The sequence below is a fragment of the Labrus bergylta genome, chromosome 4, assembly GCF_963930695.1.
Source record: "Labrus bergylta chromosome 4, fLabBer1.1, whole genome shotgun sequence".
In the NCBI taxonomy this organism is placed as follows: domain Eukaryota; kingdom Metazoa; phylum Chordata; class Actinopteri; order Labriformes; family Labridae; genus Labrus; species Labrus bergylta.
In genome coordinates this window covers 23,203,546-23,219,679 of record NC_089198.1, presented here as the reverse complement: position 1 = coordinate 23,219,679, position 16,134 = coordinate 23,203,546, and the positions used below count along the sequence as shown (strand labels likewise).

Genomic DNA, 16,134 nt, shown 5'->3' with positions numbered 1-16,134 from the left:
GGGACATGGGACATTCAAAAACAATTACCAGGAGCCAAAATTGTGGATTGTATCTCACTGATTTTATCATTAAACATTTAAAAAACGTAAGACATTCTTCAGGGGATGAAGTACATTGATTAAAGAGGTAGGCCTACATGATTTCAAAGATGGCTAACACTGGGGCTGTGCTTATTAAGAAAGATAAATAGTTTGTCCTTGCATTCATAACCTGCTCATTGAACAAGATTATTATGCTTTCATTTGTTGGTAATGCATTTCAATATAGGCCTAATAAATAACTTACCTAGTTAAATGTTGATACTTTTCTATCTAGAGACGTTAGGCCTTTTATTAGACTTGATTTACATTTTCTACAATCAGATGAATAACTAACGTAGGCCCATTCCCTTGTTTTCAAATTTGAGGGACTTTGATTCTTCAGTATTCTAAATGTTTAGATTGTAGCCTACCTTAAAGCTGGATTTAAAAAGGAGCTTAACTTTAAGGACAATGATTCAAAAATGTAAAAGAAATAAAAATAAAAACACTTGAGTAGGCTATTCAGTATTTCATAAAGTTTATACTTGAGCTAGGCATATTTTAAATTTTTAAATAATACAGAAATTGAATATTTCATGGAATTGATTTTAAGACTTTAAATAGAGTAAGCAAAAAAAAAAAAAATGACGTCATTTTTACATTTTAATTTGACCTTAATGTATGAATCAGGAGTCGGAGACAGTCAATAATGGGTGGGATGGGAATCATTTATTCAATATTTTATGTATAAATTATGCAAAAAATATTGAATAACATCTTAATTAGTTAAAGTTTAATTAATTAATAATAATTATTATTAAAAATAGATTCAATAAAGATTTTTGGGGGGGGAACAAAAACAAAGAATGACTCGTATGTTTACATCAGGCCTAATAATAAAATAAACGTTCAGCTCCGTAATTCACATAATTTAAAAAAAAAAGTGACTAACTTACTTAGCCTACTTAAAAAAAGACTATAGAAAGGTTGTCAAGTTCTTGCCCAATCTTAAAATAGGCCTACAAGATGAACACAGCAGCAGTCTTTGCGCCAAAAATATATATAAATATTCAAATGTCTATTGTCTAGTAGTGAAGTCAAGTCTGTTATCTTTACAGACATCTTACCGTGCCGTGAATGCAGCTGAGTGGTGAGGGATGGAGGAGGGAGGAGGGAGAAGGAGGGGGGAGGAGAAGGGAGGAGGGGGGAGGAGGGGGGAGCAGCAGCAGACTAGTTTGAAACAGAAGTGACCGCTAGCTCCATGTCAACCATAAAGACATTACTGATCTAGCGACAGCGGAAATCTTGACAGGGACGAAGGAGAGGTGTGGGAGACGGGATAGGGGAGAGTAAGGGGGGTCGGTTGGAAGGGGACACCTGACTGTAATTTTTTGGTGCGAGAGAGTTTCACCTTTTTGGATTATTTCGATTTTGGGTTAAACTCACCTATTTGAAGGCAGCTAAGGGGGGGGGGGGATATCAGCGGCAGGAACGTGAAGCTAGCAGCCACCGCCATCTCTCTCTTGTGAGTCGGAGTCATGGGGAACGCTGCCACGGCCAAGAAGGGCAACGAGCTGGAGAGCGGTGAGTTTCTTTGGCTCCATTAATGTTTGTGTGTTTTGACATTTAATAAAGCCTCTTCAACGTGGATAGCTTTAGCATGTTGTTGCACTTAAACTATCCGAGCTGCCTGCTAACAGTAAAAAAAAAAAAATAGGGGGAGGGCCGTGTCCATCCGTCATCCACGTACAGCTATCTCACCAGCGCTGCAAACAAAACAAGAAAAAACAACACAGTTAGTTAAATATACATGTGCATGCTCGGGATTTCATGTTTTTAATTTAAATACGAGCAAACGGCCTAGTTAAATTGGCAAGAAGTTGCAAGAAAGACCCCCTTGAATGTTGTAGTTTTCTTCGCTGCAGGGAAGTGGGGTGGGGGGGAAGCTTACAGTGTAAACAGCCTATTAAAGGCAATGCTAATATCGATACATTCACAATGTTGACACTGCAACACGTCTCAGGGTGTTTGTATGCCAACTGGAGCAAAAGGAGGATCAAGCTGGATGACCACATAGGTAGCATGCTAACTTTAGCTGTGAGGAGGGGGATTAGCCCTCAGAAGGCCCCTGTCATTTCATTGCCTTTTGATGGTGCTAGCTGCTCAGGCCTGTACAAACAGAGTCGCTTCCCATCTAAAGCCTTAGATAATAGCTCAAAACCCCAGGCTAGCATCACATCATCATCATCATCATCATCTCCTGTGTGCTGTCATCCTTCACTTAGGTTAATATGAGTTATTGCTGTGTTAAGCTGCAGCTTTAGTGAGAACAGCTAGCTGTATCACACACAAACTTTGTCCTGGTGATGTTAAGATTGCAGCTAGAAGCCACAAACCCATGTGTTATTGTTTTAAATAGCATATTATTTTTTTTTGTTTCCCAGAAGGCCCTGTGGGACTGTTTCTGCCTCAGGCTTCTCTGCCATGTTTTATTCCTGGCTACACAAACACAGCTTTCCCTCTGTCCCTGCAACTGTGACCAAATATGGAGAAGAAATGACAAATGCTTACTTTCCATTCATAAAACTGGGGCCTACTACTGTCTTCGGCATTTGCACACTGTCACACGATCACGTAAACACACTTGGATTGGTTTTATTTAAAGCACGGCTGTGACAAAGGTCCATCAAGGCTCACTTCTCACACTCAGCATGTCATTGACTAGAGCAGCTTGTCATCGGACCTTCGTCAGAGGATAAGGGGTATTACAAGCTTTGAAAGGTTTGACGTAACTAGGACTAGGCCAGTGTTACTTTGCACTCATATGCTTTGATGGGCGCATCATTGAGCATCCCGGGAGAAAAACCTATGCATTGTTGTAAACATCAAAGCTGTGAAGTATTTTCTGCAGAATTAATTGCAATTCTGTGAGACCTAAAATTAGTCCCTTCAGTACTTAAATTTTGAACTACTTCATGCACTTTTCTAAAACTTCAATACATATACAGAGCACAGTCTCTGTTCAGTTAGGCATTTAGTCTGTATATAGTAGAGTCACTTAATGATGCGCTGATTACGCTGTCTGAGATTTATTGACCCGTTGAGAGAGACCAGGCACACAGAGTGCGCAGTGCCAACCAGACACGCTCAGGTGGACACAGATGATCAGATCAGCAGTTGCAATGCTGGCAGGCATTTCTTTTGAGTGTTACTATGATCCCTAGATCCTGCACCCTGGCAAACTGCTAAACCTGTTTAAGCTGACACTGTGCCCTTAGCTGCAGATCTGTCTCGACTGTAGCAGCTCCGGCCACATGACCTGGTTACCTACGGAGCTGTATATACACCAGACCATGTGTTTACTGTATATAGCTGCCTTCAGCTGGGACAGTTGGAAGAGTCTCAGTGCAGCCAAGCCTGCCCAGGGAGTTTTAACAGCTACCATCATGACATCTTAAACTCACTGTGCCAATGTATTCTATATTAAGTGAAAAAAACAGCTTGCCAAATGTTAATAAAATGTGGTGGAGGAATGTAGCATAAGACATGGAACATCCATTAAGTTTGACCTGGATTTGACTCATCTACCAACAAATAATATGAACTTAAGTGTAACACTGGTGACTAAGTAAGAGCAGATCAGACTTGCAAAGTACTAGCAATGTATTTATAAATACATTTCCTTGTGAACATACAGTTTTGTTGATTTTTTATTTTATTTTTTACAATAAGCTGCATATTATTTCAGCTTTAGCCATTCATCTTAGTAAAAACATGTACATCCTGTTTTCATTTTTTAAAGGTAATGCATGTGGAATACTTCCAATTAGGACTCGCATAATACATTTACAATTAAACAGTGATTCCAGACATATAGTGTTTCCTCTTATACTCTGGTGTATTAGAGTTTTCCTTCTAGTTAACCACTTGGTATGTTTGATATCCAATGGACAGCAAGTACAGTTTTCCCCCATTATGAATTGGTCTGCAGGTTATTTTCATGTTTGTTTTTTCAATCTAAAAGTGTTCGACTAGAGATACCATTTTTTGTTCATGTTGATTCATTATATAATGCGTTTTCAGAAAATGAATCCACAAATATTGTATGATTGATTAGTTGTTGTAGTCATAAGTCAAAAAAGAAAGTTATACTCTCGATGGTTCCAGTATCTCAAATGTGAACTTTCTCTGAGTAATGAATACTAATAATAAATGTCCTTGGTAGGTCAGACATCATCATTTTGGGCTCGTGAAGATTTGGCATTTTAACGGGTCTGGTGCCCATACTATTAAGAGATAAAAAGACTGTTGGTTAATCAATAATGTAAAGAGTTGAGAGGTTGAAAATAGGATATTCTTTGCACTCTGAAAAATAAAAAACAATTAACTGATTTTTCAACAGTTAAAGAGTCTTTTGTGGGGATTTCAAATCCTTAAAACTTTGTTTTTTTCTCAAAGCAGTCCACATTATTTCAAAGACATGTCTGCAAAAGTTGTTAAAGTTAAATTGCAGGAAACCCCTGATTTTGAGTGTCACACCAGTCATAAGCTGTCAAGTAGATTTTGAACAGTTTGTTCTCTGGTATAGTCCTAATCTTCTCGATCTCACCTAATATGCACGACTGAATTTCTGCTACATGGCATTTTGGTTCACATGTTCTTCGAATACCACAGTCTGCAGTCAGTCTCGGTTTAAATTCCTCAGGTTAACATCAACCCTGTTTTCATTCCTGTTTTTTTTTTTCATTCACTACACATGCTTCATGTTTGTTGATGTGTTACACTTGTTGTTATGTACATGAACTCTATATTTCTCTCTGTCTTCTCTTCCGTATCATCCCATCCATGTGGGTGATTGTTCCTGCAAAACCTTGGTGATCAATAGAGACTTTTGGTATGCTCATTCCTCCAAAAGATGACCAGAATGGCAGAGCAGCATTGGTCTCGATGTGACAACTTTTCTAGATGTGCTTGCTTTGATTGTGTGCTTTGATAATAAGTCCATGTTTTTGTTATCCACATTCTCTCAATCTGGATTACCCATACATTGGTTTGTCTTTGCTTACCATTTTTACACTGTGTTTAATAGCCTTTCCCCAAACCGTATTAAGTGATGCACAAGATGCTCAGATAAACTTCCCCTGTAATTTTGAATGTTGTGTTTCCCCTTCCCTTTTGAATAAGGCTACTAAATAACAGAAGCAAATATACTGAGTTTCTTGGCATGCATCACTAGTCTTGCCTGTCTTGGATGTTGTTGTCCTGTGTTTGTGCTTTGTCTAATCTTTAGAACAAAGTCTGTGATACTTTTAGCCGCCAATTTTATTTAATATCCAGATGAGAGTTGACTTTCCCCAGTTTCTTCTCCGTTTACTTACACTTTTGATTTCCATTTCCCACCTGTCTCCCCTTTTCCCCTTCTAGTACCAAAGCATTTGGAATTTTTGACAGTTAATTCTAAAAGCCAAATGTTTTCATATTAACAGTTAAGTTTGTGTCACCAGATGAGCTGGAAGCTAACTCTATCTTTCTTTGCTCTTTTAGTAAAAGAGTTTCTAGCAAAAGCCAAAGAAGATTTCTTACGGAAATGGGAATGTCCACCACAGGTAGGAATGATGAAATCCAGAGCCTGAGATTTTTAATACCTATACCAATTTCAATAGAGAATAATATACAGCAAATATCATGATCTTAAAGGAAAATACATATTTTCTGAATCAAATGTTAATAGATTTTGCCCAGATTTGATCCTGCAATGGTACTCAAAGTTACTTCATAAAAAACTTTCTTCAAAAATTGTCTACTGATTCTAGTGAGGAAGACTATCTGATCAGCTGTATTGTTTTCTAAATGTGCTGCAGACAACGTTTAAAGTATTGTAAACAATCCAGTCTGAGCACTTGTGCAGGGAAACTACCTGACACCATGACACCTTTTCTAAGTCACCACAAGCATTTATTTCTGTGTGACGTATTCAATAAAAAGGTTTCATATCAGCACTTGAGCCTGACCGATTAATTGTCCATCCGATAATATCGACCGATATTAGCGTTTCAAGTGATTTACCAGTCAAATATCATTTTATTTTATTTTGATTGTATTACACTAGCAGATCTCTGTCACCAGCAGGGTGTTCTATGTGGACTACACTTATAATAAGTGTCAAGTGTTGATGTACGTACGTGTGCAGTTACTTTCCAGTTAAATGACCATCTTGTCTTCATTTTCCACAAGTGTTTGATAACTGCTTTTTGGGATCAACACAATAAATGTGTATATCTTTATGTACTTATCTCTACAGATCTAAGTAAGATATCGGCCAATATATCGGTATTTGATTTTTTTTCTCCCCCCCCAAAATCAATATAGGCCCCAAAAATGTCACCGGTCTGGCTCAGTACATATCAGAATAATTTATATACATACTAATACTAAAATATCTGATAGACATTTTCCAATGACGTTGGTGGACTCTAATAAAAACATATATTTTTTGCCAGATGCACTGAGTCGGCTAACACTGCTGTTGTGTTTTTCACAGAGTACAACGTGCCTAGATGACTTTGACAGATTAAAGACCCTGGGTACGGGCTCATTTGGCAGAGTCATGCTGGTGAAACACAAAGGAACAGAGCAATACTTTGCCATGAAAATACTGGACAAGCAGAAGGTCAGTGGAAGCATGTATCAAGAGAGGTGTTGACATGTGCACTCACACTTAAAACCATTGCACTCCAATCTCCCTTAAAAAAAAAGGAGGCAATCAAAACTTGTTGTTGTTGCATTACACAAAATAGAAAAAACGTAAAACTCCCTCTCAGTGTCTACTGTCGCTGTAGATCCTGCCAGTTGGGTTTCTCTAACAAGTTTGTCTTATCTCTTTTTATCTGACAGGTGGTGAAACTCAAGCAAATAGAACACACATTAAATGAGAAGAGGATATTACAGGCCGTGAGCTTCCCCTTTCTCGTCAAGCTTGAGTATTCGTTTAAGGTACAGGGTTCTTTTTATTTGCTCAAAGAAATGTAGTACTGTAGTAATATAAGGTCATGGAAATTCTTAATTCATCATGGTGAGAGTCTTTTTTACTTTCTATAGGACAACTCCAATTTGTACATGGTGATGGAGTACGTTCCAGGTGGAGAGATGTTCTCACACCTAAGACGAATTGGAAGGTTCAGGTGAGTATTCTAAAAACACCTTGTATGATCTCAGACAGAGTCCCAAACTCCCTCTTTGACTCAAGATGGCAGCTAGATTTAAAGATATACCAGCCAAGTATATTTCTCACCGTCCAAAGTAATATATTTGTGTTTTACAAACATTTGTTTCAGTACATTATGCGAGTTCATAAGCTAACATGTTACATTGGATCAGATCCCGGATTTAGGTCACAGATCCTTTTTTATCAGATAAGGACAGTGAGAGGGCTCGCCTTTAATTTAAAAAAAATTGCATTACAGTATAAAACAAAAATTTATCTGTATTACATTTGCTTCTATCTAAAAAAAAAAAAAGTTCCTCTCGATTGAGCTTTGACAAAGTTGAACATGTAACACAAGCAGACTGTTCATTTGTGTGTGCATCACTGTGCTCCTGCGACCTGTGTTGTAAGTCAAGTGGTTAGCATGCATTTAGCCTGCACCATATCTTCAGTGTTTGGATGTAACGCAGCAGAGTAGTGCCCATAAGAGTGGATAATTTTGGACCCTGAACTCAGCACATACAAATACAATTTATTCCCTTCTGTGATAGCTTTCAAGTGTTGTTGTTTTTGTGTGTGTGTGTGAACACACTTCTTTCCTCCCCTCCTGCAGTGAACCACACGCACGGTTTTATGCTGCCCAAATAGTGTTGACATTTGAGTACCTCCATTCACTAGATCTCATATACAGAGATCTGAAACCTGAGAACCTTCTCATCGACCATCACGGCTACATTCAGGTGAGCCAGAACACAAAAACTGAATCACGAAAAGCTGCTCCGTCTTATACTTTGCTTAAAGCATATAAATTCTCTTGTTTCCTAGGTGACAGACTTCGGATTTGCCAAGCGTGTAAAAGGCAGGACCTGGACGTTGTGTGGGACACCAGAGTACTTGGCACCAGAAATCATTCTCAGCAAAGTATGAAGGTTTTATTTTCTTATCTTTTGCAATGTTCAAATGGATATTTTCAATGCAAGTGCACTTCTCCCTCTGGACTGAACCATAAAAATGACTTTAAAACTGCTGTTACAATTTTCTTTTGCTTTGCAATTTGCATTTTTGTGAGTAAACTTTTTTTTGTTGTGCGGTTTCTGTTCCTTCAGATCAGGGATCCTTAATTTGCTTTGCTAAGGGCCTAATTTTTGCAAAATGACAGGAGGCTAGAGAAAGTTAGTATGCTTTGAGTGAGATAAGATAATCCTTTATTTATCCCACAACGGGGAAATTTACAGTGTTACAGCAGCAAAGATTGCAAACAAAAGTGAACACAGTGCACAATTTAAATTACAAAAGAAATGTACAAAAAATTGATTTAAAAAAGATAGAGTAAATAAATTGTCTTATTTTTACAAAGCTTTCTATGTAATTATTTCACTCAGGTTGTGTGTTGTTCATATTAAATGCATTAGTTAAACTGTGTTTGCTCAATCCAAGACTGGCTCCTTTACATCAGAGGCAGTAAGAAAGTGTTGTTGTAATCCTGCTGGTCAAAGCTTTTTGATAACTGAATAGTTCTCCCCCTTCAGTTATGATGTCTTGAATCTTTTTAGGGCTATAACAAAGCTGTGGACTGGTGGGCCCTCGGAGTCCTCATCTATGAAATGGCAGCTGGCTACCCTCCATTCTTTGCAGATCAACCGATTCAGATCTATGAGAAGATCGTGTCTGGGAAGGTAAGGCGTTACTGGTTTTTGTAAATCTCTATATGAAGAAAAAAAATTCCAGTATACCAAACAAAACAGAATGTATCTGTTCTTTCCAGGTACGATTCCCCTCCCACTTCAGCTCTGACTTGAAGGACCTTTTGAGAAACCTGCTACAGGTGGATCTGACCAAACGTTACGGCAACCTGAAAAACGGAGTCAACGACATCAAGGGCCACAAATGGTTCGCCACGACAGACTGGATCGCAATCTACGAGAGAAAGGCAAGAAAGAAAGCACATTTTGCACGGGGGAGGGGGGGTAAAATTCCCAGCCATGATGCTCTAACAGTATTATTTCATATTAAGTTTCTAGAAAGTAAAATCCTAATGTCTCATTATTTCTGTCTTTTTTTTGTTATTCTCTGTGGCGTCTGTTGCTTGCAGTCGTTGCTGTACGTTTTTTCACACTTTGAAATCACTCTGCTTCACCGGCTGTGAGCTATCAGTGCCACATGCAATTTTGCAGGGTGACAATGTTAATGAAGCTCTTCGATTAATCAAAGTAGATATTTAACCCCGGCTTGAACCTCATTGATCTGTTGATTCTGTTTCAACCTCATTATTATACAGTGACGCTATTGCTTTCAAAAGTTCAGACTTTCTGAAAGCATCTGTAAATCTGACTCCACCAGCTGTGAATCATTTGAATTCTAATAATAATAATAAATTAGACTTGTATAGCGCTTTTCTAAATACTCAAAGACGCTTAAATTATGAGCTTTGATTCAGTTTATTTCAGCACCGATTACCTTTACTATTTATGTTCTTCCCAAGTTTAGTGATGATCCCATTCTTCATCACTGGTTTAGAAAAACTGCTTCCACATGAGGGAGTGTCACTGCATTTTGTGATTTAAAAAAAAAAAAAAAAAAAAAAAAAAAGGGGGTAAATGTATCTGTTTCAGTCGGAATTGATGCTTAAAGTTGTGGTTTTGATTCATTTACAGGAAGAAATAAGGTTCATGTAGTTTTTATATTAAGAAAGTTTTAGGCTACTAAAGAAGCCCATTCACTTCCTGATGACTGAGTCTTCTGTTTTTCTGTCTTTACGACAAAAATGTATATTGTTGTTAACTGCTTAGTCCCTCAAATGTTAATATTGAATGACTTGACCGAATGATTTCACGAAGTACTGCTGTGGTTGAGTTGGTAGAGTCAGTTGATAGAGTAGGTCGTCTCTCAACTGGAAGGTTGGACGTTCGATCCCCAGCTCCTGCAGCCACATGTCCGATGTGTGTGAAGACACTTAACCCCGGCATATGAATGTGTACGTTACTTCTGATTGTCCCTTTACACACAGTAGCAACATTTGCCATCAGTGTGTGAATGGGTAGGTGTGACATGTGGTGTAAATGTGCAAAAAAAACTCAATTCTTACAGTGTCAAGCACACAAACTTATAGCCATACATGTCATCCAGATTATGAAATACAAGTTGGTCCCAGTTTAAGACTACAGCAGTGTTCATATGTCTGCACACAAACACATCCCGGTATGTTGTTGAAGCTATGTCGCTCAGTATCTTTCCACCTACATTACCTCTTCACTGGCAGCTAAAACACTGAATGTTTAGTAAATACAGAGAGGAGGAAGGTGGACTGACAACTCTGAAGAAATAGCATAAAGCAGACTTAGATTTGTGTTGTGTCCTCAGCCTCAAAGAACAACAACATACTCTGCAATACAGATTCTTCTGTGTTGTAAAATGAAACATGCATTGCACACTGACATGACCATGACATTTACTGACAACGGGCTGATAACCTTATAAGGAAAAGAGAGGGAGCTCCAATGCTGGGCAATTGATGCATTGTAGCCCTTCAGTCCAATCACTGCAGAGAGGCCGGTTTGAAATCATTTGCAGGGTTGTAGTTTTTTAAATGTTAAATGTCAAGATATGAACATGTTTAAACTAGGAATACTTGTTATTTAATGAAGAATTTTATTTATTTTTTAATTTTACCGATGGTTAATCTCAATCATTGAGGTGTGACGTGTCAAGTTATTTTGTATCTCCTCAAAAATAAATCATTGAGGTAGTAGAGGAAGTTAATAAAAGTCCACTCTGGTGTGTGCCAAACAAAAATCCCCGTCTTTAGCTTCCTTTAGGAGCGGGTGTTGTGCTTGAGATGAACTACTTTGTACAAAGTGGCGTCTGACCGTGTCTGAATAAACGAGTGTTGATATCTTTTTTTGAATGGCGACACTTTGAAGTTGGAATTAAAAAGGCTGCTGTCAACGAGAGGGAGTGGGCTTGATAGTTGTTAAATGGGGATTTAGACCCTGTTGTGTTGAGAGAACTTATGGCCCTGCCGACTCTGTGACCTTACAGATAGCTGCTGAAGTATTCCTGATAGTTGGTGTTGGAAAGTTTCAGAAATTCTTGGACCCAATGAATCTCAATCTTGCAGACGGAAAAGAGGTTCATATTCTGTCAAGCAGTGCTATTAATGCATACTGACCCCTCAAGCTGTCAGAATGTCAGTGTGTTATGGCATCCTTCATACCTTCCCTCCCTTGTAGACTTCTTCTTTTTTATAGTGCAGTGCATTGCCATCATTTCTGAGAGATGTAATTGCCTTTCCCTTGTGCGTCTTAGATGTTCTTGCAATTGGCAGGGCAGCCATCGATATATAAATCTTGCTCACTTAAACATGTAACTCTCTTGTACTTGCAGGTTGAAGCACCGTTCATACCAAAGTGCAGAGGCCCAGGGGACACCAGCAACTTCGACGACTACGAAGAGGAGGAAGTCCGCGTTTCTGTAACAGAAAAATGCACGAAGGAGTTTGCAGAGTTTTAGGATGCGAGAACATGGATATATCAGGGAAATAAAGGGGATCTTTGCACTCTTCTAAAGACTTTGGATGGAGCAGAGACCATCGTTTTTCAGATCTACTACAAAGTCCCTTCATTCCACAAGGCTGAATGAGGTCTCCGCGATCCTTGGGTGCCGATAACCTCTCACTGTCACGTCACCTACACACCTGCGTATTAAAGCAGACACATCACTTATTTCTTTTTCTTTTTTTTGTACCTACCTTTTTCTTTTCTTTTTTTTTTTTACTTTAAAGCAGTTAGTCTTGGATGTTGTTACCCCTTTTAAAAAATGTGATATTTTTTTAAATTTGAGAGAAAACTCAGACAATGGCCAATAACAGTCCACATATTGTACCTGACATGTCCATGGCAGTTCTCCGCACACATGACCATGTGTGTGTTGTATACTGTTCCCTCTGGTCGCCAGTTTGTATGTAGCTGTCTGTTACGGATCCTCATCACTTTGGCTTGTGTTTAATTCTGGCCAGCTTTCAGAGGTAGCATTGGCCCTATGTGCATACGTCTGGTTCGTCTGATGTTGAAAGAATGACCAAATAGGGAAAACACAAGAAGGGAGATTTTTCCTTATCTGCTTTTAACCCAGAATTGAAATTGTCAGAGCCTCAACAGAAGCACCCAGTTACTGTCTACTTAGCGTTCTGGCCAAGGCTCAGAAAGTGAGATAGCGTGTAAACTCGGGAAGAAGAGTCGTTTGTTTGATCCTTTTGGGGTCTGTTAGTGACATGTACAATGTTTTCATTTTGACTATTCTTTTTGTTGCTATGTCTAAAATTACAGTAATGTTGTCCCTGTCTGGGTCTGCTTATTAAGGACCCTTAATTCTTTGTCTGTTGAACAATGTGACCTTCGTACCTGGTAAAGAGAGTGAGCTAAATTCCCATTTAGGGGTTTTATTGAGTTAATGAAAAGCCAAGATAGTCATTATGGATTCTGTTTTGGCTTGTGCCTCAACATTGTTACTGCAACCTAAAAAAAGTAATGTATTGAATCAAGGATGTTTTGAAATGTTGCAAAACAGGAATTCAAGACTTAATATTTTACCATAATCTCCCTGTTATCAGTCCCCATTGTATTTCTAAGTTTTATTCTTATTAAAGAATGCAGATTTGATTTGCGACTTATAGGTATGCATATTTGAAAACTTGATTTCAAGGTACAGTTTTCCTCACAATACACTGGCTCAAATGAAGACTGCTCCTTTGTATCACATATAACCTTGTTATTGTTAAACTCATTACAGCATACGCATATACGTTGTTTCATATATGTTTTTATTTATACACATTAGAGATGCTAATAAATTTTATTTTTAAAAGTGTTGAGGATGTGTTCTTGTCTGTGAAATGTGAGACGCCAAATCCTGTTCAATTGTTCACATATTGACCCACTGAATTAACCGCCTGAATTTCAACACGTAGTAGTCCAGACTAGATGAATACTGAGAAGAAGAAACTGGGCTTGAGTTCTTCGTGATAGGCTTATTTTTTTAATTTAGTTCAGAATTATTACAGGTACATTTTGGCAGAGACTGGCCATGAAAGTCAGAATTATAATATAAATTTGTCAGGCAATAAGTTATTACAATTAAATGATCAAAAAGGGTCACTTAACTGAAAAAAAGTTGACAAACAAGATCGGTTATAAACCTAATATTTACAGTGTATGGTAATAAACTAGTACATAAACCTAATGTTTACAGTGTGTGGTAATAAACTAGTACATAAACCTGATGTTTACAGTGTATGGTAATAAACTAGTACATAAACCTAATGTTTACAGTGTATGGTAATAAACTAGTACATAAACCTGATGTTTACAGTGTATGGTAATAAACTAGTACATAAACCTAATGTTTACAGTGTATGGTAATAAACTAGTACATAAACCTAATGTTTACAGTGTATGGTAATAAACTAGTACATAAACCTAATGTTTACAGTGTATGGTAATAAACTAGTACTGGTTGATCAAATATAATAATTTTCTTTAAAATTTAAGAGTAGCCTGCTGAGTCTACAACATACATATTTCACAGTAAAGTAAATACTGGGTTAAATGTATTGTTTTAGTAAATGAAGGTGGATCATTCATACTATTGTCCCCCTTGTGAGAAAAAAAAAAACCCGTATGTTGTTATCTTCGCATTTACAATTGTTATGTCGACCTCGGTATTTTTGGGCCTTTCGCCTTGCCGTAGTTCTTTCGTCGACCGACTCGCTGGGAAATGTAGTAGAGCGGAAGACACGTGGGGCGTTCCGTTGCCGACTTGTCCGTGCATCATTGTGAGTTTGCGGAAAACATGGCGGGTATGGAGCTGCTGTCCGATCAGGGATACCGTTTAGATGGAAGAAAAGCCACCGAGCTGCGGAAGTTTCAGGCCCGTATGGGAGTGTTCGCTCAGGCTGACGGCTCCGCGTACTTAGAGCAGGGAAACACCAAAGCGCTGGCTGTGGTGTACGGGCCACATGAAGTAAGTAACAAGGATGAAGGGTGCGAGGAGACAAGCATGACTCACTAGCAGCAAACATGTTTAAATATTTAAGAGTAAGAAAGTCTTCATTAGCTTAGAACATATTTTGTAATGATTTGTTTTTTATCTTGTGTATCACTGTTAATCCAGAGAGAACAGACATGCAGAGTGTCTTTGACTTGGATGGTCCAGTGTATGTTCTGAACATTAAAAAAAACAACATTATTTTGAGTCATTGGATCTATTTAAGGGTTAATCAGATTGAGAGTGAAAGTTAATTAAAGTGAAAATACTCCCTCAACAGATACATCAAGTCGAAATTGAATCTAAATGTCACGTATATTAATGCTTTCAAAGTTGTTGTTTTTTCATGTTTATTGACATTTCTAGGCCACAGATGCAGCAGGATAACAGCCCTGACCCTTATTCTGCTATTTGACACTTTTAACTGCTAATTACTGTCTAACTATATTCAACTTCTTCAGAGTTATAGTGAATTCATGTTGCACTGACGTGTGTTGTGTTGAAATGTGTGTCAATGCACATTTCAACAATGTTCTCAATTTAGGGGATGTTCACACGATGTACATTTGTATAGTTATTGCTGCGCTCTTTCATCAGATCACATTAGATATTGCCGTATCAGTCTGACCCTGCACTTCTATTAGGAAAATCAAGTAAAGGTTGATTGATGCATTAGACTTTTGGAGATAAAGTGCTTGTTGTCCCATAGATGCGAGGTTCGCGCAGCCGGACTCGTCACGATCAAGCTGTCATCAACTGTCAGTACAGCATGGCCACCTTCAGCACAGCAGAGAGGAAGAGACGACCACACGGAGACCGCAAGTCTACTGAAATGAGCCTCCACCTGAAGCAAACCTTTGAGGCTGCAGTGATGACCCAGCTCTACCCACGCTCTCAGATCGACATCTATGTCAAGGTTAATATTGGACACTGAGAGGTGGGGTGGGTTGTTGGAGTTACCATTTTGGGGAGAGAAAAAAAAAAAGCTAATTCACGAGATGTCTCTCCAAACAGATTTTGCAGTCAGATGGAGGCAACTACAGCGTGTGTGTGAATGCTGCCACCCTGGCTGTGATCGACGCCGGCATCCCCATGCGCGACTATGTGTGCGCCTGTACGGTCGGGTTCGTGGATGAGACGCCGCTTGCTGACCTTTGTTATGCAGAGGAAAGTGGAGGAGTGAGCTCTCTGGCTTTAGCATTGCTTCCCCGAGGCGGACAGATCGCTCTGCTGCAGATGGACGCCAGACTGCATCAGGATCACTTAGAGACTCTGATTGAAGCTGCCATGACAGCTTGTAAAGGTGTGAGCAAGGTGCTGGATGAAGTGGTGCGACAACATCTCCAAGAAGTTTCTGTGCTATCAGGAGAGTGATGCTGGGAGGGACGAGGGGCCATCAGACCTGAAACTGCTATTAGACTGAGTCAGGAGGGATGATTGTAAAATTTGTATTCATTAAGGTTGTTTTATTTTGTAAAAAAAAATAAAGACTGTAAAACAATAAGTATTTCAACTCTGCTTTATTTTTGTGATAATTGTGTGATTGTGAACAATTTGTATAAGTATTTCACGTTTCTGTCCTAAATCTTCATGCAAATTTAAGGATTGCAACATTAAAAAATGCAAGCCACGGAAACAAAAGATGCAAAGTTGTTAATGATTTAGATGTAATTATGTGTGTAATTCACTATTGTATGGTAAAATGGTAATAAAACAGGGATGTCATACCCTCCATTCATACATTATCTATATCGCTTTTCCCGTTTGGAGTCGCGGGGGCTGGAGCCAATCCCAGCAGTCATTGGGCAAAGGCACAGGGGTATACTATACTACACTATACTATATACTACTAATATTACTTCAGACCT

General features: G+C 38.6%; 2 protein-coding genes across 4 annotated transcripts; both read left to right on the top strand.

The window, feature by feature from the left end:
• The first annotated feature begins 1,273 nt into the window (after nucleotides 1-1,273).
• Nucleotides 1,274-13,092, top strand: prkacbb (protein kinase, cAMP-dependent, catalytic, beta b). 3 transcript variants are annotated; one of them, XM_065954116.1, is made up of 11 exons: nucleotides 1,274-1,605; nucleotides 5,111-5,164; nucleotides 5,566-5,627; nucleotides 6,563-6,691; nucleotides 6,916-7,014; nucleotides 7,120-7,202; nucleotides 7,839-7,965; nucleotides 8,051-8,146; nucleotides 8,779-8,901; nucleotides 8,991-9,155; nucleotides 11,609-13,092. In XM_065954116.1, exons 1-11 carry the CDS (start codon nucleotides 1,560-1,562, stop codon nucleotides 11,732-11,734), a joined length of 1,110 nt encoding a protein of 369 aa, XP_065810188.1. In that variant the 5' UTR covers nucleotides 1,274-1,559; the 3' UTR covers nucleotides 11,735-13,092. The 3 variants fall into 3 exon arrangements, with proteins under 3 accessions (XP_065810188.1, XP_065810190.1, XP_020507849.1); XM_065954118.1 differs by lacking the exon at nucleotides 5,111-5,164 and having other exon boundaries at nucleotides 1,275-1,605; nucleotides 5,572-5,627; XM_020652193.3 differs by lacking the exon at nucleotides 5,111-5,164 and having other exon boundaries at nucleotides 1,277-1,605.
• Nucleotides 13,093-14,012: 920 nt separating this feature from the next.
• Nucleotides 14,013-15,770, top strand: exosc4 (exosome component 4). The gene is made up of 3 exons (XM_020652200.3): nucleotides 14,013-14,242; nucleotides 14,976-15,182; nucleotides 15,281-15,770. Exons 1-3 carry the CDS (start codon nucleotides 14,072-14,074, stop codon nucleotides 15,638-15,640), a joined length of 738 nt encoding a protein of 245 aa, XP_020507856.1. The 5' UTR covers nucleotides 14,013-14,071; the 3' UTR covers nucleotides 15,641-15,770.
• The last annotated feature ends 364 nt before the right edge of the window (nucleotides 15,771-16,134 follow it).